We start from the raw sequence: 23070 nt of genomic DNA on the forward strand, positions 1-23070 counted from the left end.
CCTTCCGAAGATGTCATTCACAATCTGATGGCCTAGCTGTTAAATTTTTTTAAGGGTTTTGTTTTGTTTTGTTTGTAATCAGATTTAATTTTCTCAACAGGCAAAGTACATCACAATCAATTTGGTTAAGGCAAGCCAAGGAAGCAAAAGGTCAAGGAACTATTTGTTGTTAAGTCAGCAACCAGCAACTATATTACTCAATTCTTCTAACACTGAGAGAAGGAAGAAAAAAGGACACCGGTGAAGCACCTACTACTTTTCTAGCACAGGTGATTTTTTTCAATGGCTTTTGTTTAACCCCAGCTACCAAATAGGGGAACTGAAATTATGTCCCGGTTTCTAAATAACCTCAAAGGATTAGGCGGAAACATTTTCCACGAGTTAAATGGGGCCAGATCTCGTGTTTATTCAAGCCTCAGCCTTACTAAGCGTCCCCTGAGAAGGGTCGGGACCATAGCGCCTGGCGGGTGCTTGACTTCGGATCCGTCACAGGAAGTGGAGCCGCAGAGAGTTCTCCCGGGAAATGTGAGGTCAGGGAGGCGGGCGCTGGGGGCGGGGTCTTCTGGGCGGAGCCTTCGGGGCGGGGTCGATGAGGGGCGGGGCTGAGGAGTAGGGACCCTAGTGGGCGGGCCCGAGATGGGCGGGTCCGGTGGTTGGGACCGAGGGGCGGGCCCTAGAGGGGGTGGGACCGAGGCGGTGGCACAGCGGCCATGTTGAAGCTCCGCCTTTCCCTGACGGCTACTGCTCGGCCTCCGGCTGCTGCCGTAGGTAAGACTGGGGCTGGGCCGAGGTCCGTACGTCCTGGGCCGGCCAGGGTCTCCTGCTGCACGGATGACACTGTGGGGCTGTGGGGCCGGATAGGGGAGGACGCTGAGGCCTGCGGCGAGTCGCATGGGCGCAAATGCGAAGACCGCGCGGCCTCTGTCCGGGAGAACGACCAAGCCTTGGCAGGAAGCCGAGGGAGGGGCACTGGACCTTTTCCTCTCTGCGCTTCCAAGCATGTGTACCCCGGGGCATTCGGGCGTGCGATCTTTGCGGAGCAGGTGCGGGTGTCTCTAGAGCCCGCTACGCCTCTGTAGCTTTTCCTGCGGGAAGTGGATGTGTCCCCCGCTCGTGGAGGAAGCAGACCCAAAATGTTCGGAGGCCCCATGGGCGCCTGGGTCAGGAAGCCCGTGCGCATCTCCGGACGCTTGCAAGCACTTTCGAAGCCTGATCGTGTTGTAAATGCGCTGTCAGAGTTGTGTAGGGATCTGGAGGTCATGTCTCACGGGGTCGCCAGGGAGATAGCACTTGAGCAGAACTTGGAGGGCATTCGATGTTGCGGGAATAATGATAACTAACATTTGTGTATCATGGCCGGCAGTGTTCCAAGTATGTGAATTAACTTACCTAGTCCCAGGAACAGCCCTATCAGGTAGATCATATTAATAGGCCCATTTTGCAGATGGGGAAATGAGGCATAGGAGTTCCTGCTGTGGCAGTGGGTTAAAGGATCCCTCTTGCCTCATCTGCTACTGGGGTTCAGTCGCTGGCCTGGGAACTTACATATGCTGAGAGTGTGGCCATAAAAAAAAAAAAAAAAAAAAAAAAAAAAAAAAAAAAAGAGCTATGAGGTAGTTTGCCCAAAATCACTACCACTACCAAGTACTACGACTTAGTAGTACCTGGTGAAGCCAGAATCTGAACCTGAAGGGTTTGGCTCCACAACCTACCTGGTCCCAAACCGTTATACCATGGCACCCAGTAGAAACATCCAGGCTATCCTAGAATTATGTACATAATTGAGTTCGACTAAATTAAAGTAATAGAAAACAAGGCCAGAAAAATAGTCTGGGACCGTTGAAGACAATTTTAAGAGCCAGGGTGAGGTGTTTAGAGCTCATGGATGCTGTGGGTTTTTCCCTAGGGTGGATTAAAAATTCATCTATGGGCAAGCCATGTGAATTTTTGTGAAGGAAAAGAAATTATGTTTAGTACACAGTTAAAAATGTGATCCCAGTATATATGGAGCCTTATTCATCCTTATCTTTTTGTCAATGTATAGTTTCACTTTTATTTATTTACTTTTTTTTTTTTTTTTTTTGTCTTTTTGCTATTTCTTTGGGCCGCTCCCGAGGCATATGGAGGTTCCCAGGCTAGGGGTCGAATCGGAGCTGTAGCCACTGTCCTACACCAGAGCCACAGCAACTCAGGATCCGAGCCGCGTCTGCAACCTACACCACAGCTCACAACGAGAGATCGTTAACCCACTGAGCAAGGGCAGGGACCGAACCCGCAACCTCATGGTTCCTAGTCGGATTCATTAACCGCTGCGCCACGAGGGGAACTCCTATAGTTTCACTTTTGTTAAGTTTTAATGGCCTCAAGCTTGAAAAAAATCGTATCATTAATTATAGTGTCTTGGTTTTGGTGACATTGGTTTTCAACTACTGGGCTGACAACTGAGTGGGATTAGCTCTCTACACCTATAGCAGCAGCATCCAGGAGTTGCCCAAGCATTTCTCATCAGCCAGTTAATGTGGACAAGCCAACTACGTTTTAAAATTTTAAAGTTTTATCTTTTATGTGTTATTGTGGAAGCTGAGTGAAATATCTGATAAAGTTGGTTTTAAATATGCTATTTTTCCCATGGAATAATGTCAGCAAATAGGTAATCACCTAGGGTACCAGGTCATGTGCTACAGAGTATGTTACATCTACTTCTTAGCTATGTCATACTTTTTATTGAACTTTTTTTTTTTTGATTCATACTTGAAGATTCTTTTTTTGTTGTTGTTGTTGTCTTTTTAGGGCCCCACCCACAGCATATGGAAGTTCCCAGGCTAGGGGTCGAATCAGAGTTGCAGCTGCCTGCCACAGCCAGAGCCACAGCCGCGCCAGATGCAAGCCATGTCTGCCACCTACACCACAGCTCACAGCAACACCGGATCCTTAACCCACTGAGCAAGGCCAGGGATCAAACCCATGTCCTCATGGATACTAGTTGAATTCGTTACCGCCGAACCACAATGGGAACTCGTTAAGGTTTTCGTTTTATTTTTTGCTTCATTCTATCAATTAAAAAAAAAATATTTTAACTTTGTTTTCTCTGGCCAAATGGGAACTATCTGATTTTGCACTTAACTTAAAGGACATTCAAAGAGCATAGGAAATAGACTAGTTATGGATCACTAAAGTAGATGAATAAAAACTAATCTTAAAAATTAATCTTGGGGAGTTCCCGTTGTGGCGCAGTGGTTAACGAATCCGACTAGGAACCATGAGGTTGCGGGTTCGGTCCCTGCCCTTGCTCAGTGGGTTAATGATCCGGCGTTGCCGTGAGCTGTGGTGTAGGTTGCAGACGCGGCTCGGATCCCGCGTTGCTGTGGCTCTGGCGTAGGCCGGTGGCTACAGCTCCGATTAGACCCCTAGCCTGGGAACCTCCATATGCCGCAGGTGCGGCCCAAGAAATAGCAACAACAACAACAACAACAAAATAAATAAAATTAAAAAAAAAATTAATCTTTAAGACTAATCTTAAAAACTTTCACATAATTGGTAGTTAGAAGTTAAATTTATTCATTAATTTAAAAAAATGATTCTTAGGTACCTCATGTACTAGATACATGATCAGTGAACCATGTTTTGGGAACGCAAACATAGTCCCTGCTAGGTCTAAAAAAATAGGATTTTCCTTGTAGAGTAACTCAACAAATAAATGTTATTCCTTGGTCTCATGTGTATGTATTTTAAAAGTATACATCTATCTCCATTAATTCATTATTTAAGATAGTGTCATACACAAGAATAGCTGAAGTTAATATTCAGTAATTAGTAACATCCTGTGGGCAGTTTGTATAAAAATTGGTCTTTTATAGATTGAAAGCATAAACCTGCGAATAGACGGTAATTCCTCTGTGTGTACTTGTGGTGCCCTAATACTGTAAAAATTAGTCACTCTTCTCTAAAAGACATTTTTGTAAGAGTATTTAAGACCCTCTGGGGAGGCAGGAGAGCATAGTAGCAGAGTAAGGGCTCTGACGTCAGACTTCCTGGTTCACATCCCAGCTCTCCAGCGCACAGATAAGGATTTGGATTTATTGAGGAGACTGCTTAAAGGTAGGTTTGAAACTAATCTCATTTATTTATCATTATTATTATTATTATTGTTGTTGTTATTATTTTGTCTTTTTAGGGCTGCATCCTAGGCATATGAAAGTTCCCAGGCTAGGGGTTGAACTGGAGCTGCAGCTGCTGGCCTACACCACAGCCACAGCAACACAGGATCCGAGCTGCATGTGCAACCTATACCACAGCTCACGGCGGCAGCGCCAGATCCTTAACCCACTGAGCAAGGCCAGGGATCGAACCCAAAACCTCATGGTTCCTAGTCGGATTCGTTAACCACTGAGCCATGACGGGAACTCCGGCAAATTGTACTTTTAATTCACTTGGGAGGAGTTCCTGGCGTGGCTCAGGGGAAACCAATCTGATTAGTATCCACGAGGATGCAGGTTCAATCCCTGGCCTCACTTAGTGGGTTGGGAATCCCATGTTGCTGTGGCTGTGGTATAGGCCGGCAGGTGCAGCTCTGATTCAACCCCTAGCCTAGGAACCTGCATATGCCACTGGTACAGCCCTAAAAAGCAAAAAAAAAATAAATAAATAAAATATTTCACTTGGGAGAGCCTTAGGTTTTACTTGCCGGTTTGTTTTAAAAGGAGGAATGTTGATCTGAAAGTTGTATATATATCTCTTTCTCAGAAAAACTCTCCTAGGAAGAGTAATTTGATCTGGTTAACATATGGGAAAGTGCTTATCACACTGTCAGTGTTCAATAAATGTTATCTATTATTATTATCAAAATTATGATTGATACATCATTTTCCTCCCATTTTAGTATCAACCATAACCATTGACTCCTTTGCTACAGTTAACAAGAAAACTATTAATAATTTTGATCTTCTAAGCTAAAGTAGTAAGTTAATAACTTACTTATATTCTGCCTCTTTCTAAAAAGAATTTGGAGGAGTCCACAGACAAACACACACAAAAAAGCTTGTTAATAAATCAGTAATGACATGCTAAAGTATTAAAGTTTTTAAAATAACAAGTGTAAGTGTACGTATCAAAATTAGTTTCATAATATTATTTATCAGAGAAAATCAGCATGTGGAAAAAATTTAAGGTAGAAACAGTTGTTTGTTTAGATAATTTATCTGAAAAAAGTTTTGTTTCAGATTTTTTTAGCAACGATTTCTCTAGAAATTAATGAGATTAATCTTCACTAATAGGTGAAGAATGGCACTGAAACAGCTTTCCAGCAACAAGTGCTTTGGAGGATTGCAAAAGGTTTTTGAACATGACAGGTAATTACTAAGAAGATACAATTTTAGAAATCTCTCGTTCCCTGCTTCCATCTATTTGATTCTTTCAATAAGCCCGTAAAAGATCCCTGTTGCATGAATTACTATTTACATGGAAAAATACCTGTGGTTTTTATGAGCTTTATTTTATCCAGTTTTGATATTAGTGGTGGTAATATTAGTGATAAAAGCAAATTAAGGATGTGGTCCATTTCACTGCCCAGGAGCAAACCTGTAGTTTAAGATCTTTAGAATTCATTTTTTTGTGAAAACTGATTGGTTTTTTCATACATCTCTTTAGAAACAGAAACAATGTTTAATAATATTAGTGCTACATTGAGTATATTACATTTATTTTTTAATTCATTCTGCTCAAAATGACTATAAACCATGCATGGCATAGGCTCAGGTTGGTTACTCACTATGCTAAATTGGCCCCATTTCTTTAAGGGCTGAAGTACGATCCTTAAATGTTGGTGGAAACAGTTATTTTGGACATTAAATCATTTGTGTTTCTCTCTCAGCTAATGAAGGGCAATTGTTTTGTTTTGTCTTGTTTTGTCTTGGGGCTGTTAAAATTTCAGTGTTGAATTGAAGTGCAAAATGAAATTTGCTATCTACTTACCACCAAAGGCAGAAACTGGAAAATGCCCTGCACTATACTGGCTCTCTGGTGAGTGTTATGCATTTGAGTTTTATAAAACAGTTTCAAGTTCCCTGTGTGGTAGAATCCAACTGCAGCAGCCAGGGTCACTGTGGAGGTGCGGGTTCAATCCCAGCCTGGTGGGGTGGTTTAGTGGTCCAGCGTTGCCGCAGCCGTGGTGTAAAATCGCTGGATTCAGTCCTTGACCCAGGAACGTCCATATGCCCTGGATACGGCCTTTAAAAGGGGGTAGCGGGGAGAGTCTCTTTATCTTTTTAACTGGCTTATCTTACTCTTCAGTCCTGACTTATTGGTGTGTTTCTGAACTGTTTATGAAAGACTTGAGAAGCCTGTCATAGTCTCTTACTTTATCCTGAGAATAATTTCAGACCTGCTGAATTACGCTTACTTTGCTTCCTTTTCCATTAGACCAAGTAGTTTAACAGAGAATATAAAGTTCTAGACTCAGTGGCAAGAGCTTAGATAAGTTTTCTTTGTACCTTCCCAAGCATTTCTTAGCGACTTTACCATGCAGATAGAACAATTTCAGGTAAAACCAGCATACCTGTGGAATGCTAATTGGAAACCAGAGACAAGTAACTGCTTACAGTGATCTCTAGAATGCTGTACTTGGACTCAGATCTCCTCTGGCAACAATCTGGAACATCATACTAAGGCTGCTTAACCAGGGTTAATCTTAAGATTGTCAAATGGATCGTGAGAGAGTAACTTTGAACCTTTGTGCTAACTTTTATTTCACAAGATCTTGGCACTTCCTCTTTAGAAGCAAACATAAGAAGAACTCATAGAAACCAAATTACGTCATAGAGTTCTGTTTTTGTTTCTCTAAAATTGCTTCTTCTAACTTTGGTTTAATAAATCTTCCCTTATCTATGTTTCATCGAGGCTAAGCCTCAAATACCAGTCTTTAAAAATGAGAATAGATATTTTATTTAAAAAAGGTAAAAATGAAGTGCTTACCTAATTTCAACTGATTTCTTTGATGGGGAAGAGCAAACAGACCAGTTCTGCTAGAAGAGCACCGAGTATCGCCAAAAGCAACAACAAATTATATGTCTGTTTTAGAAACGTAGTATGGTGAGGCTAAAAATGATCTTAGAAATCATGTAACCTATATAATAGGAAATTATCCCACAGGATTAGGGAAATTATATATCACCCAAGGTCACTCAAAGAGTGAACAAGTTTTCTGACGTGTGGTTCAAAGCTGTGTTCAGTCTTTTCTCCTATTTTTGCATTTTGTTTTTCGTGAGAGCTCTATTTCTTGTTACAGGAGTAAAGTAAAGGGGTCATGTCTCTTGTTAAAGGAGTAATAACCCAGTTTGGAAGTACCAGGGTGTTGTGTAACATGTACTGCAATGAAAGGTCTGAACTTCTAACCACGATTGAAATCTGTCAGGACATATCATCTGAGTGTTTTGTTGGGTTTTGTTTTTGTTTTTGTTTTGCTTTTTAGGGTCACACCCCAGCATATAAAGGTTCCCAGGCTAGGGGTCCAATCAGAGTTGTAACCACCAGCCTATGCCACAGCCACAGCCATGTCAGATCCGAGCCGTGTCTGCGACCTACACGACAGCTGACGGCAACGCCAGATCCTTAACCCACTGAGTGAGGCCAGGGATCGAACCCACAACCTCATGGTTCCTAGTTGGATTCGTTTCCACTGTGCCACGACGGGGACTCCCAAGTGTGTTTTAGATGTTTCCAGAGAACAGAACTAGACTAGTGAGTAGTTACATAGTGAAGCAGATTTTGATCCATTGGGTTTGTTATAATGTTTCATTTATACACCATATTGCCATTATACAGTTTGAAAAATCCTGAATTCCCAGATATATCTGCTCCAAAGGACTTCAGTATTTGAAATTTAGAGAGTGACTTTCAAAGGACAGCTATGGGAGCATTTAACCTAAGACCGTTCTTAGATTAATACTGTTATAAATTCTATAAGAAGGGGAACTTTAATGTCTTTTCAGCGTTATTTCTTAAAAAAAAATCTTTGTAATAATAAATGAGCTTGTTTTCCTGTTTTACAAAAAGATTAAAGCTTATAAACTGTTCACAGTATAACATGAGATAACAATGTTTTTGATCTTCAGGTTTAACTTGCACAGAACAAAATTTTATTACAAAATCTGGTTATCATCAAGCTGCCTCAGAACACGGCCTTGTCGTCATTGCTCCAGATACCAGCCCTCGTAAGTCTTTTTTTATGAGATCTTTTGTGAAAATATAAGTCTTAAAGACTAAGGTCTAAGCGGCATAACATTTACACAATTCATATTTTTGCTATTTATTAATCTTTGAAGCAACATCATGACTGTAAAATACCATGCTGTACTTCTTCCTCACTGAATTTTACTCATCACATCACTCGTATTTTTCCCATTTTACAGATGAGGATACTTTAAAACAGAGCTTGAGCAACTCAATTAATAATAGGTCACATTGGGAGTTCCTGTTGTGGGTCAGCAGTAACAAACCCAACTAGTATCCATGAGGATGCAGGTTTGACCCCTGACCCTACTCGGTGGGTTAAGGATCCGATGTTGCCATGAGTTGTGTGTGGGTTGTCAGCTGTAGTAGCTCTCATTCGACCCCTAGCCTGGGAACTTCCATATGCCGTGGATGCAGCCCTGAAATACAAAAATAATAATAATAATAATATGTCCTATTGGCACTAGTTCCAAAATAACCTACATGCTTAGGAAGTGATTTTTTTTTTTTTTAATTCCTTGGGTAAACTGCTTTGTCACATGATAATTAACTTTTCTCATTTCTGTTAGTCATCAGACAGTCATACAGTTAAACAAGTATTAGTTTTAATATAAATGATTATAATGCTTACCTTAGGGAAATGAGAATATCAAATGTTTGAGAATTCAGTCCAAATCAAGATAGTTGAAACTTGTTTTGTGACCCTGGAATGGTTAGGAAACGGAATTTAAATGGGAGCTAAAACCATCTGGAAGTAAAATGGCTGGACTCGTGAAGCAGTTCATTTCCTTTCATGGTTCATATTATGTAAAAGTAAGACATGTCTCACAGGAGATGTAATAAAATGTTTAATTCAGAATAGCATCAAAAATATAAAATGGAATAATTCGTACCTTCTTTATTAAAGAACTGAGAAAAGGGAAATGATTATTCTCTATATGATAAAATAAGCCAATAGGGGAAAAAAGCATATAAAATTTCCTAATGACCATAAATGGAAAAATGCCACATTCCTGGATGGGCAAACCGACAATATTATGAAGTCATTTCCATCAAATTACATATCACTGTAATTTTATTTGAAATCCCATTGGTTGGCTTTTTAACTGTATACAGGTATAAAAAATAAAACCTACTAAGTTTTAAGAAGAATATCAGAAAATCCCACTGGGGGATGGGTAAATAGGGAAAACATGATGGGGTGACTCAAGTACATGAGGAGACATTTTCAGTTCAAGACAGAGAATTGAACACAAGCATTTATCCCCCTCATCCTTAAAGATTACAGTGGTACAGACGGAGTTCCTCTCATGGCTCAGTGGTTAACGAATCCGACTAGGAACCATGAGGTTGTGGGTTCGATCCCTGGTCTTGCTCTGTGGGTTAAGGATCGGGGGTTGCTGTGGTTCTGGCGAAGGCTGGGGGCTACAGCTCCGATTAGACCCCTAGCCTGGGAACCTCCATATGCTGCGGGAGCAGCCCTAGCTAGCAAAGGCAAAAGAGACCAAAAAAAAAAAAGAATACAGTGGTACAGAGAAGTGAAGAAGTGTTGGTCACGGGGAGTGTTCTCAGAGAAGGAATCTGAACACGTCTCTGCAAGAGACAAAGAGGGGATAAGCACTTTGATGGGTAAAACAGAGTGAGGAAGGGTATGTTCAGAGTGCAGTGGAGGGAGCTTCCTCAACCGAGAAAGCCAGTGCTTTACCTTGTCGGTGAACACCCCAGCCCGCAGGGTCATTTCCTCCCCTGCCTCATTGGCCAGAACGAGTCACATGGCCTGACTCAGAGGGCCCGGAAGTACCCGCCCCAGCAGGCAGAGAGCCGATAATATTTGGTGAACAGCCTTAAGGCACATGAAATTTCAGGTTCCTTTTAAGGTGTGTTGTTAAACATGGGCCATTACTACAAAGTAAATGAAGCGACAAGATTTCTTCTTTCCTAGGTGGCTGTAATATTAAAGGCGAAGATGAGAGCTGGGATTTTGGCACTGGGGCCGGATTTTATCTGGATGCTACTGAAGATCCTTGGAAAACTAACTACAGAATGTACTCTTATGTAACGGAGGAGGTAATTTCATTTGTATTGTAACTATTGCTAAAAGTTTGATTTTAGACACAAGGTCCTTCTAGTCCCAAGAATTTTAAATTAATATATGGTATTATTGAATCTATTTGGTATATGTTTATTATCTTAGTAAAAATTCCAAAGTTTAAAGAGTTGAATTATTATTTTGATGCCTGTATACACTACCCATATTATACAGAGAAAATAGTACATGAAAAAGCTTTGTATTTCTTTTTATTTTTTCTATTATAGCTGATTTACAATGTTCTGTCATTTTCTGCTGTACAGCAAAGTGACCCAGTCGTACATATAGTCTTTTTCTCACATTATCTTCCATCATGTTCCATAAAACTTTGCATTTCTTTGACAGCAGGTTCATTCAGATGTATTTCAAAGTGATTAACCGTAATCAGGATAAATGATAATGCTTCTATTAATAATAGTTGTGTGCAGTTTATGCATTTTCTAAATTTTATATGACTTTAACTGTTAATGTGCACCTCATAAAAACTCAGAAACAATAATATAAAATTTGAATCACCCGTAATTCTGTCACTTCAAACAAGAATTACATTTTGGTATATTTCAAGCTTTTTGTTATGACTAGTTTTCATGTAATTATAAAACATTTTTTTATCTCGTTCTTTTTAGTTGTGTAAAATAAATGTTTGTTAATATTCTCTATTTGTAACATAATTTTAATAATTGGGTAGTATTCTGTCATACGACATGAATACTTTTTCCTAACAGAGGCTATATTTATGTATGTATTATTTACCATAAAATGTGTTACTGCATTTGATTATCTTTGAATATAATTTTTCCCCATAAAGACTTTTCCCTTAGAATAGACTCCAGGAAGTGAAATTACTAGATCAAAATTTAGAACACTTTAAAGTTTCTTTCCACATTATCTTCTTTTTTTTTTGTTTGTTTTTTTTTTTGTTGTTGTTGTTGTTGTTGTTGCTATTTCTTGGGCCGCTCAAGCAGCATATGGAGGTTCCCAGACTAGGGGTTGAATCGGAGCTGTAGCCACCAGCCTACGCCAGAGCCACAGCAACGCGGGATCCGAGCCGCGTCTGCAACCTACACCACAGCTCACGGCAACGCCGGATCGTTAACCCACCGAGCAAGGGCAGGGACCGAATCCGCGACCTCATGGTTCCTAGTCGGATTCGTTAACCACTGCGCCACGACGGGAACTCCTCCCACATTATCTTCTTAAAGTTGCTTTCCAAGTTGGATGTGCCCTATAGTCTCCAGTAGTAATATTAATAATCATTGGCTGACTTTTTTTTTTTTTGTCTTTTTAGGGCCACACCCACAGCATATGGAGGTTCCCAGCATATGGAGGTTCCCCCAGGCTAGGGGTTGAATCAGAGCTGGAGCTGCCAGCCTACACCACAGCCACAGCAATGCCAAATCCGAGCCTTGTCTGAGACCTTCACCACAGCTCATGGCAGCACCAGATCCTCAACCCACTGACCGAGGCCAGGGATCGAACCTGTGTCCCCACAGATACTAGTCCAGTTCGTCACTGCTGAGCCATGACGGGAACTCCCTATCTGACATTTTTTAAAATCTTTGCAAGTGTAAACAACTCTAAGACTGTGATTTTCGAAGTATTGATTATTGTATGTAACTTTGAAAAAGTCTGAACTTATTTCTCTCCTATCTTTTGTCCAACTATTCTCTCTAGCTTCCCCAACTCATAAATGCCAATTTTCCAGTAGACCCCCAAAGGATGTCTATTTTCGGCCACTCCATGGGAGGCCATGGAGCTCTGATTTGTACTTTGAAGAATCCTGGAAAATACAAAGTAAGATGACCTAAACTTCTAATGACAGATGTTTCTCTTGCATAATATACTATTAGGAACTTTCAAAGATTGAAATTAAGATACTGTTGTTTTCGTTTTGAGATTAACTTTTCTGGTGTTGGGAATTTCAAGGGGTTGTGGGGGAAGAGTATTAAATCTGACCACACAGTATATGCTGCAAAATCAGAAGTATGGAACTTGTATCCCAGACGTTTCTCGTTGGTTTGCTAGTGGTATTAGAAAGCAGTTGTCATTGCTTCTATTCAAACTATAGTTTTCTAGATTTTTTTTCCTAGAAGTTATCCTTGATTAACATTATTTTGGCAGTATGTTATCATTTACTTATATTTTTATCAAGAATATTTTTGTAAAGTTAACTTTTTCAGTGGAAAAATGAGTAGAAACTCATAAACTTCCTTTTGTGCCTTTATAATGAAAATGTCATGCATTGCTTTACATTATTTTAGCACTTAGATTTTATTAGCCCTCTTAATAGAACACACAAAGGATGTGGTATCTGGAGAGGCGTTCAATCTAAGCCTGTAATACAGCAAAAGGAAAACTGTTCATAGGGATTTTCTCAGCAAGTCCGAGTTTTTAAGCGAGTTGCAGATATCTGTTCATATTTGATTTAGCAAAATATAACTTGTTTTTAAATTTATTTTTGTCTCTAAAGTCTGTGTCAGCATTTGCTCCAATTTGCAACCCAGTGCTCTGTCCTTGGGGCAAAAAAGCCTTTAGTGGATATTTGGGAACAGATGAAAGTAAATGGAAGGTAGGTACTGGATGACTGTCTTTTTTTTTTTTTTTGTTGTTGTTGTTGTTGTTGATATTATTGCTATTTCTTGGGCCGCTCCAGCGGCATATGGAGGTTCCCAGGCTAGGGGTTGAATCGGAGCTGCAGCCACCGGCCTACGCCAGAGCCACAGCAACGTGGGATCCGAGCCGAGTCTGCAACCTACACCACAGCTCACGGCAACGCCAGATCGTTAACCCACTGAGCAAGGGCAGGGACCAAACCCGCAACCTCATGGTTCCTAGTCGGATTCGTTAACCACTGCGCCACGACGGGAACTCCTGGATGACTGTCTTAATACTCGTTCTTTTTTTTTTTTTGTAATGATTTTTATTTTTTCCATTATAGTTGGTTTACATTGTCCTGTCAATTTTCTACTGTACAGCAAAGTGACCCAGGCACACATACATATGTACATTGTTTTTCTCACATTATCCTCCATCACGTTCCATCATAAGTGACTAGATATAATTCCCAGTGCTATACAGCAGGATCTCATTGCTTATCCAAAGGCAATAGTTTGCATCTGTTAACCCCAAATTCCCGGTCTATCCCACTCCCTCCCCCTCGGCAACCACAAGCCTGTTCTCCAAGTCCATGAGTTTCTTTTCTGTAGAAAGGTTTATTTGTGCTGCATATTAGACTCCAGATATAAGTGGTATCATATGGTATTTATCTTTCTCTTTCTGACTTACTTAGTATGAGAGTCTCTAGTTCCATCCATGTTGCTGCAAATGGCATTATTTTGTTCTTTAATACTCATTCTTAAGTTTCCATAGTTGTTTCTTTTTAGGGCATACCCATGGCATATGGAGGTCCCAGGCAAGGGGTCAAATCGGAGCTACAGCTGCCAACCTACACCACAGCCACAGCAACTTGGGATCCAAGTTGAGTCTGCAACCTACACCACACCTCACAGCAATGCTGGATCCTTAACCCACTGAGTGAGGCCAGGGATGGAACCCTAATTCTCATTGATCCTAGTCAGGTTCGTTAACCACTGAGCCATGATGGGAACTCCTCATTCTTAAGTTTTCAAATTTGTTCAGTAGCTACACACTACAGACATCATATTCCTAACTTACTCAAGGATCCAGAGTGAGAAATAATTAGCAAAAGTGCATACATATAACAAAAACAATTAAGAATGGTTTTTTAATTGTATTGAATCGTGGCAGATATTCTGAGGCTACATTTTTTTTCTACTAATGATTAATTTATGTTTATTTTCCTAAATTAACATCCCCAAAATATCCCATATTTAAACTTACCTCTTATTAACATGTGCTTAATTGTATTATAAGAACCATAAGGCTTGGCTTTTCATTTTGTTTTATCTGTTTCAAAATCCAGCATCTCTCAGATTTGGATTTTAAATTCTAGACTTAAAAGCTTTTAAAAATAGATAATGTGTATATAATGTACATTTATGAGTATATTTCCAACAGCAAGATTACTATTTCAAGCACAGGAGCAGATGCTTCCAAATGAAAATTTTTTAATGGCTCTTTTTCCTGAGACTGATTTTACTCTTGTGCAGAAATGGGCTATTTGCAAACTCCACCAAGAGTTTGAATATTTTGCAAATGAATTCATCATCTTGTGCATATTAATAAGTAGAAAATACTTGAGTGGGGGTCTTATTTCTGTGGATTCAAAGTCATTTACCCATGGACCCCTATTTTATTTAAGATCGGTCCCTGAAATTCTGACACATTTGCAAGGTTAATCTTTTGGTCACTAGATTATTGTTTGGCTTAGGCTTAAATTTTTATTAGATGGGAAGAATGCTAGAAATTATTGCTGTTAATTACTTTGAGAACAGTGCATTGAGAATGTATGTGCATCGGTGTTTCGAGCCCTCACCACGTGCAGAGTCTGTGTAGCGTTTTAAGATCTTGTGTCATGAAGGTGATGACCCTTTACTGTCCACAGGGGTCTTATGGTCTAATAGAAGAGATGTACAGGAGTTCCCGTCGTGGCGCAGTGGTTAATGAATCCAACTAGGAACCATGAGGATTAGGGTTCGGTCCCTGGCCTTGGTCAGTGGGTTAAGGATCCGGCGTTGCCGTGAGCTGTGCTGTAGGTTGCAGACGCGGCTTGGATCCCGAGTTGCTGTGGCTCTGGTGTAGGACGGCAGCTGCAGCTCTGATTCGACCCCTAGCCTGGAAACCTCCATATGCCGCAGGTGCGGCCCTAAAAAGGCAAAAAGACAAAAAATAAAATAAAATAAAAGGGAGAGAGAAGAATAAAAAATAACTGATTCAAAGAAGTAGGGGAGAAGTAGCTTATAAAGAAACCTACTTATATCATTTTTCTCCAAGTGGCAGTGGATTTTACTATCTTGATTATGCCATATTTATGCTATTATTTAATTTGTTCTTAGAATAAGGAGGCCATGCAGAATTAGGAAATCATAGACCTTACAACTAGTGTGACTTCATAGGGCTCATTCCACTCTCACCTTTTAAGATTAAAGAAACCAAGTTTAAAAAGCATGGTACTGGAGTCCCCACTGTGGCTCAGTGGAAGTGAATGTGACCAGCATCCATGAGGACGCAGGTTCGATCCCTGGCCTTGCTCAGTGGGTTAAGGATCCAGCATTGCTGTGAGCTGTGGTGTAGGTCACAGACTTGGCTTGGAGGTAACATTGCTGTGGCTGTGGTGTAGCCCAGCGGCTACTGCCCCAGTTTGACCCCTAGCCTGGGAACCTCCATATATTTCGGCCCTAAAAAGGCAAAAATTAATTAATTGAATAAAATAAAAACACGATACTTTAGAAGGGGAAATCTTTGGGGTTTTGTTTATCCTGATGCATAAAAGTTGTGGTTACTGAGTATACATGAGCAACTAACATTTAAAGATGGGTGGTAAAATAGAAAGTTGTAACGAGTGGCAGCTCCTCAGATAATAAATTTGTGTCATTAATATGATTCAGATTATTCAAGTCTTTCTGAAAGTTCCTGGAGCCAGGAGACATTTGGTGCTGTTCAACAGACTGCACAAGAGAGACTGATGTCTGGAATTAGAGTCAACAAGAAGAGACACAAAAACAGACTATTCTTTTGAAGTAGAGAGTATTTGGAAATATAAAAAGATAACGGAGTTAGAAGAAATAGTCAATTTGTGAAAAGATTTACAAAGGGAAAAAAAAATACGTTTTTTGGAGTTGAGAAGTGATTAAGAACCTTAAAGATTTAGAAGAAAAAAAGCTATAATATGAAGAATACTTGAGATGCAGAATTCTTGCTATTGGTCTAGGCTGCTTAGAGTAGGGAAGAGGCTATAATTGAGACTAAAATTCTAAAGACCTTATAAATAAACACCAGACAAGCAAACCTAAAAGTATACTCTCAAGTTAATCAGCCTTAGAGCTTAAAAACTTAAATATTTTTTGCGGTTCTAGTATAGGACAGTCTGAAGAATATCTTTCTGGGCACTTTCAAATTTATTTTTCTTGATTTCGCTTCTCTTTTTTAGGCTTATGATGCTACCCATCTTGTGAAGTCCTATCCAGGTTCTCAGCTGGATATACTAATTGATCAAGGAAAAGATGACCAGTTCCTTTCAGATGGACAGTTACTACCTGATAACTTCATAGCTGCTTGTACAGAAAAGAAAATCCCTGTTGTTTTTAGATCACAAGAGGCAAGTACTAAGAAACCTTAGCTTATTCTAAATGAACTGCAACAAAGCAAGATTCCACAGTATTTTCTTAATTTATTTTAGAATTTAGAAAGCTCCCTCTTGTAGCTTTTTTTTCCCCCTCCCCTGGCATGTGGAAATTCCTGGGCCAGGGCTTGAACCCGCCTCACAGCAGCACCTCGGGCTGCCGCATGAAAAGGCCAGATCCTTAATCTGATGCATCACAAGCGAACTCCAGATAATTTTTCAATTATGAGACACTTAAAGTGAACTCCAGGTAAGTTTCCACTTATAAGACACTTAAAGTGAAAGCCTCCCTTTCAAGTTATTGATATCTAAGACCAAATTCCACACAGATCGGAAAACTTTGACAGTGAAGAGTGTTTGGTGTTTAACTATAGCTAAAAGTGAGGTAACAAACTTATGGGTTTTTTTCCAAATGACTTTTCACTTCTTGGCACTAGCGGTGCTGGATGCCTCTCCTACTTCCCCTATGTCTGTGCCAGGAAGTTCTGTTGTTACCACCAACAAAAAAGTTTCAGCCTGCCAACAAAGACTGAAAAATCTCTAGTTTGTTATAAAAAGAGCCTAGTTAGAACAGTGATGAAATTCTTCGAGGGAAAAAAAGTCAATTTATTTATTTCTAAAATGCCGATATCCCAAGCAACTGACAGAGTCATCTGTATCAAATGAACAGTCAAGACGAAGCATTCAATTCTTTAAAAAAAAAAAAAAAAAGAGAGAGAGAGAGAAAGTCTTGAAATCATCCGTCAGTCTTCAGCTCAGGCACAATTTCCCGTTCACTTTCCTCCCTGCACGGTCAGGTTAAGAGTGAACCACGTCGGCTGCAGCGGATGAGGTTTAGGTTTATCGTAATTGAATGAGCGACTGAATGGACAGGCCTGGGCAGTGGCCTCAGAGAGGCTGCTTTTCAGATTTTCAAGCCAACGTCCACAGACTTCAGATTACCTCAGGTCTCAGGGTCTTATAATCAGCTTATCATTTCAAGTATTTCATTATGAAATAGGAGCTGTGAGGGATTAACTAAGCCAAACATAATGGAGGATAAATATAAATAAGTGGTCTAAGGAGGACAAAGAACAATTATTGCCATCATGTACATGGTTCACCTAACTTCATTTTCCTTTTTTTTTTTTTTTGTCTTTTTGCTATTTCTTTGGGCCGCTCCCGAGGCATATGGAGATTCCCAGGCTAGGGGTTGAATAGGAGCTGTAGCCACCGGCCTATGCCAGAGCCACAGCAACACGGGATCCGAGCCTCGTCTGCCACCTACACCACAGCTCACGGCAACGCCGGAATGTTAACCCACTGAGCAAGGGCAGGGACCGAACCCACAACCTCATGGTTCCTAGTCGGATTCGTTAACCACTGAGCCATGACAGGAACTCCGTCTGTACCACTGTAATCTTTAAGGATGAGGGGGAACTCCCATTTTCCTCTTTTTAATGGTGTTCAATGCTCATCATCTACATTTATTCTCTACCAAGTGTCAAAAAAATTTGAGAGGGAAGTTGTAGTGTGTAGCGATATGTATTTGTTTCCTCATTTTTCTTTTTCTGCTTTGGTTTCAGTGTATCTAAATTGAGAATGTGCAAGGGAGCAGAATTCTGATAGCTAGTGTACACAGATCAAGTCTTAGTCTCATGCGGAACAGACCCGTGTGTCTTTATTATTGGTTATCAAAATAACATAGTGAAGAAAAAATTTCAGTGACTTAATGGAAACTTCCAGAAACAACACTGAAGCAAGGCTATAGTACCTCCTCAAGTCTCAGGCCGTTTTTGAGGATTCATAAGTTGTTTTAGCCCCTGTGCCTGCCTCTTATAAGGAGGAAGGAGTACTGCACGGAGTTGTAAAAGCTTTCACTAATCAGTATCCCACACTTAGCACAATTATTTAGCTCATAAGCTCCCAGGAAGTGCTTATTAAATAAACAAATGGGGGAGTTCCCATCATGGCTCAGTGGTTAATGAATCCGACTAGGAACCATGAGGTTGCGGTTCGATCCCTGGCCTCGCTCAGCGGGTTTAGGATCCGGCATCGCAGTGAGCTGCGGTGTAGGTCGCAGACTCAGCTCAGATCCCGTGTGGCTGTGGCTGTGGTGTAGGCCGGCAGCTGCAGCTCCGATTAGCCTGGGAATCTCCATGTGCCACAGGTGTGGCCCTAAAAAGAAAAAATAAAATAATATAATAAATAACAGTAATAATGGTGGCTGCCTACTATGTGCCTGAAACTGCACAGTGCTAAACATCGTGAAGCTGAGCGTAAGACAGCTGAGTCACGTTAGGGTTTTTGTTAACTAGTGTTTCGAGGCATCTGTTCCCTTGCATCTATATCTGTTTTCAACCAGATCCATCTTTTCATCTGTGAAAAATGACAGGTACTACTTGGTGATCTATTTCACAAGTTTTGTGGCCTGAGAATCATGGGCATGGTTAACGTTTTAACGATTTAAGAGGTAGAGTGGAAAATGCTTTTCTTTAACTTTCTTTCTATAAGAAACTGTCCCTCATCAATAAATTTAACTAATAAGCTGTGACTGCTCTAATCAGTGAGAGATGTGAAACCAAGTAATTCCAAGGCTCAGCCTTAATTTTGACGTCTCTCCTGTCCGATTCCCTTCTAGCGTGTGGCCACTGGCAACAGGAGAGATTGCTTTTAAGTTACTTGGATGATTTAAAACGCTTTCCTAACTGCTGTTCCCAAGATACGCATTACCCAGCCCTGGAAGTAAGAGATTGAGAACATCTCTCATTGTTCATCAAACCTTAGAGTCTTTGCCTTGTTCCCTGAAACCCGGGTGATGTTTTTATTAGTCTGTTTTTATTTCTTAAGTGCTTAGAAAAATTCCCATTTCCTCCCATCAGCGATTATTCACTCGATTAAGTTAAAGCCAAAAATCCTTCTTAGACTTTTATCTTTCCCATCGTATTCCATTTTGTTTTAATTTTCTCTTGGCTAGGTAAGGCCTGTCTCAAAAATCATCTGGTGTTTTGATGCCCGTAGGTTTTTCCTACCCTGTGTTTCTTTTTTTTTTTTTTCTTTTTTTCCTTTGAAAACTACTTATTTTGCTCTCAGAGGACACCCTGAGCCAGGATTCCCTCTTCCTTTACCATTGATTACCTGACAGCAGTTTTATTTGACCAGAAAGATCTGTTTCAACTCCCCTGTCTGACACATAACATTTTTTCTCTCTGCTTCATGATGGTTTTAAAAAGTTTACTGACTTTTTTACCCAGTTTAGTTTTTTGGCTGAGGGACATCAGGGTTTAATGAGTTACTCCTTTTTTTAATCAGATAAAGATATGATATGATTTTACCGCGTGGGAGGTGGAATGCTTCCCGTGATTTATGATGGCTGTGTTTAACTTCCCGGTGATAGAGCCTTGGGGTGTTTGTTCTCTCTCTGGATGGTTTGTGTGCTTATTCTGTGTTTTAGCATTCTCTTGTTGGTGTTAGTGCATTTCTTTTGTGAGTTGAAACTCTTGCCCAGGAGTCTAAGCTCTCTGAATTGAGTCTTTTAGTCCTTGTGGATGTGACCACATGTTTACTCTGAACATTTAATCAACAGGTTCTTTCCTCTGCTCGCAAATGAAACAGCGGCCTCGAGGAACGAGGCTCTGCGGAATGTTTGCTTTTCTTCCCACATTTTTGCTATTCTTTTTTTTCAGTGACAGTGTTGAAGTGTAATAAGCTTTGCTTGGATTCCTAACCTTCCTCATATTGTGATAGTTTGATTATTTATAAGCAAATTAGGGGCAGGAGAGGTACATTTAATGTCCTTAGCACTGATGTTTCGGAATGGTGACGCATCTTGTTATCTCCCTATTCTGTCCTCTAGGGTTATGATCACAGCTACTACTTCATCGCAACCTTCATTACCGATCACATCAGACATCACGCCAAATACCTGAATGCGTGAGAAACGTCAGATAAGAGACGCCCTCCAGGGTTTTGAAACTGTAATAAACAGAGTGACAAAGAAAGAGTTTAAAACACTGGATTTCATAATGCTATAAATGCTTCCTTCTCCAATTGAATCACCCTCTGAATAAATATATCAAACCGCCTTCTGATTTAAAAAGTTATTTTACCAGTGTTCACGTGGGAAATAGTTCATTCTTTACAGCTTTTTCGAGGTCATTTGGAAACGACCCAGGACATAAACTATGAATGTAATCCCAGTTCAGATCATGGAATGTGAACTCTGGAACAGAGGGTTTGAAGGTAATTGAGCCTAAACTCATCTTTGCAGACTTCAAGCCTCTGAAGGCAGGGACTGTCTTCTTCCGGTTCATTGTTATATATCTAGTGACTCGCAACTGCTTGGCTTCTAGTATTCATTAACTGTTAGTTATTGGATAAGGAAATAGGCGCAGAAAGATGAGGTGAATTTCCCATCATTACACAGTTATTTGTGGGAGAATCTAAGATTTGAAGTCAGATTTCTGGAAGCCCATCAGTGATACTTCTTTTCGTATCTGTCAAGTAGATTTGCGGACATTGGTTTATGGATATCTCTCAAAAGACAAGAATTAAATATTAAGATTCAGTATGAAAATATAGGTAGTTAGGAAACTTGTTTCATATGTTACTATAAATACAAATATTTTCCTTTAGTTACACGCAGAAATTTCATTTGATGAGCTTGCCAAGAAAAGTAAATCAGTCTCTTGGTAAATTCCAAAGTGTGTTCCTTGAAGAACTTAAGGGACGGATTTTTGAAAGATGATAAGTGAAGTCTGGTTTTTAAAGAAGCATATTTTTCTGTTACAGAGCACAAAGTTTATACATTTTAAACATTTAATAAGAATGCGTATTACATGGTAATTGAGGAAGACTTCAGGTTCTTAAAAATAATGCTGTTTAAGTGTCCGCAGTCAGTCCCGAGCCTTCTGATGAGCTATACCCAAAATGGTTCTAAGTCTAAACAGATTTGTGTCCTTCTCATAAGGAAGATATTTTTTTAAGTTCACAAATTTTTTGCATATTGTTGGTAATTCCTTTGGAAATAAAAATTGTGTGGTCTTAAAATCATTGCATTAGTTGAGGATTAAACCATAGAAGCAGAACCAGTAGTAGATACATACGTTAAGAGATTTTTACAAGGAACTGGCTCATATGATTGTGGGGGCTGGCCAAGCAATCTAAATCAGGAAGGGAAGTTCAAAAACAGGATGGGACTCCTTGGGCAGGGCTGAAGCTGTTGTCCACAGTTGGAATTTTCTCTTTCTCAACCAGTCTTGCTTTTAAGGCCTTCTAACTGAGTGAGGCCCACCAGATTTTCCAGAATAATCCTTATTTTAGTTGATTAAGGATTTTGGTTATATCAGCAAAAATCCCATTATTGCAACCCCTAGATTAGTGTTTAATTGAATTAACTGGGAACTACAGCCTTGCCAGGTTGGCACATCATAAGAAAAGAGCTGCTTTGCCTTTTTGCAGGGTAAATACAAAACCATTTAACTACTTAGTAAGTAGTTACTAACATACCGTCAATGATAACAAAGACAAAGGCCTTCAGAATTGACCATGAGGACAGACAGGAAGCCAGTAAATTTGAACTTGGTTTTAAGATCCTGGCCTTAGGGTGGGATGAAGTCTTACATGTACCTCAACTCATGTATACCTGTGTTTCCCCCATCAGAAAAAAATTCTCAGTCTGTCACATAAGAAACCATATCAACCATTTTATAGTAAACAACAAATAACCTAAAAATGAACTCCTAATGCCAGTGCTTCTAAAAGTCACCTGATAGATTCAGGTATAAAAAGAAGCAAAGGAATTGACAGATTTCCTGAATCCCTGTAAATCACTCTACAATGTTGTAAAACCCTCTTTAAGATCCCTTTAAGAAACAACACAGGAAGTTCCCGTTGTGGCTTACTGGTTAATGAACCCAACTAGCATCCATGAGGACTAGGGTTTGATCCCTGGCCTTGCTCAGTGGGTTAAGGATCCGGCATTGCCATGAGCCATGGTGTAGGTCACAGACACACCTTGGATCTGGCGTTGCTGTGGCTGTGGTGTAGGCCAGCAGCTGTAGCTCCGATTAGACCCCTAGCCTGGGAACCTCCATATGCCACAAGTGCAGCCCTAAAACGACAAAAAAAAAAAAAAAAAAGGAAAGAACACAATGCAGTAAAGGCACTATTACTAGTAAAGGCAAGTCATGAAGTGGGTGAGGTGCTTGCAGTATGGGTATCTAAAAGAACTTATAACCAGAATATATTGAGATACGAGCCATGTCTGCAACCTACACCACAGCTCATGGCAACACCAGATCCTTAACCCACTGAGCGAGGCCAGGGATCGAACCCTAATCCTCATGGATCCTAATTAGGTTCGTTAACCACTGACCCATGATGGGAACTCCTTGCATTAAATTGAGTAGAAGATGGGATTAAGATGGCAGAATAGAAGGACTGGAGCTCAATTTCTCTCCTAACAACAACAAAATGACAACCAAATGCTGAGCAACCTTCAACCAAACAGATT

The 23070-nt window shown here is 40.2% G+C and overlaps 1 protein-coding gene and 1 long non-coding RNA gene across 5 annotated transcripts in view; one reads left to right on the top strand and one right to left on the bottom strand.

The window, feature by feature from the left end:
- LOC146398576 (uncharacterized) overlaps positions 1 to 23070 on the bottom strand; it is a 61311-nt gene that overhangs the window by 33767 nt on the left and 4474 nt on the right. For 2 of the 3 annotated variants that reach the window (XR_014819489.1, XR_014819490.1), the window contains exon 2: positions 8858 to 8930. This is a non-coding gene — a long non-coding RNA (uncharacterized LOC146398576). Of the gene's footprint in view, positions 1 to 6096; positions 6226 to 6969; positions 7066 to 8857; positions 8931 to 23070 lie in introns of those variants that run through there. The other variant, XR_014819488.1, reaches the window with a different exon arrangement.
- Positions 702 to 20640, top strand: ESD (esterase D). 2 transcript variants are annotated; one of them, XM_005668414.4, is made up of 10 exons: positions 726 to 768; positions 4048 to 4098; positions 5274 to 5348; positions 5930 to 6018; positions 8109 to 8207; positions 10169 to 10293; positions 11990 to 12109; positions 12786 to 12884; positions 16386 to 16553; positions 20413 to 20640. In XM_005668414.4, the coding sequence occupies exons 3-10, from the start codon at positions 5281 to 5283 to the stop codon at positions 20491 to 20493; spliced, it is 849 nt and encodes a 282-aa protein (XP_005668471.1). In that variant the 5' UTR covers positions 726 to 768; positions 4048 to 4098; positions 5274 to 5280; the 3' UTR covers positions 20494 to 20640.

Source organism: Sus scrofa, chromosome 11 (assembly GCF_054392235.1).
Source record: "Sus scrofa isolate SSC_HxYL_T2T_F1_AM1 chromosome 11, Sscrofa_HxYL_maternal_Yorkshire_Landrace_v2.0, whole genome shotgun sequence".
Taxonomy (NCBI): Eukaryota; Metazoa; Chordata; class Mammalia; order Artiodactyla; family Suidae; genus Sus; species Sus scrofa.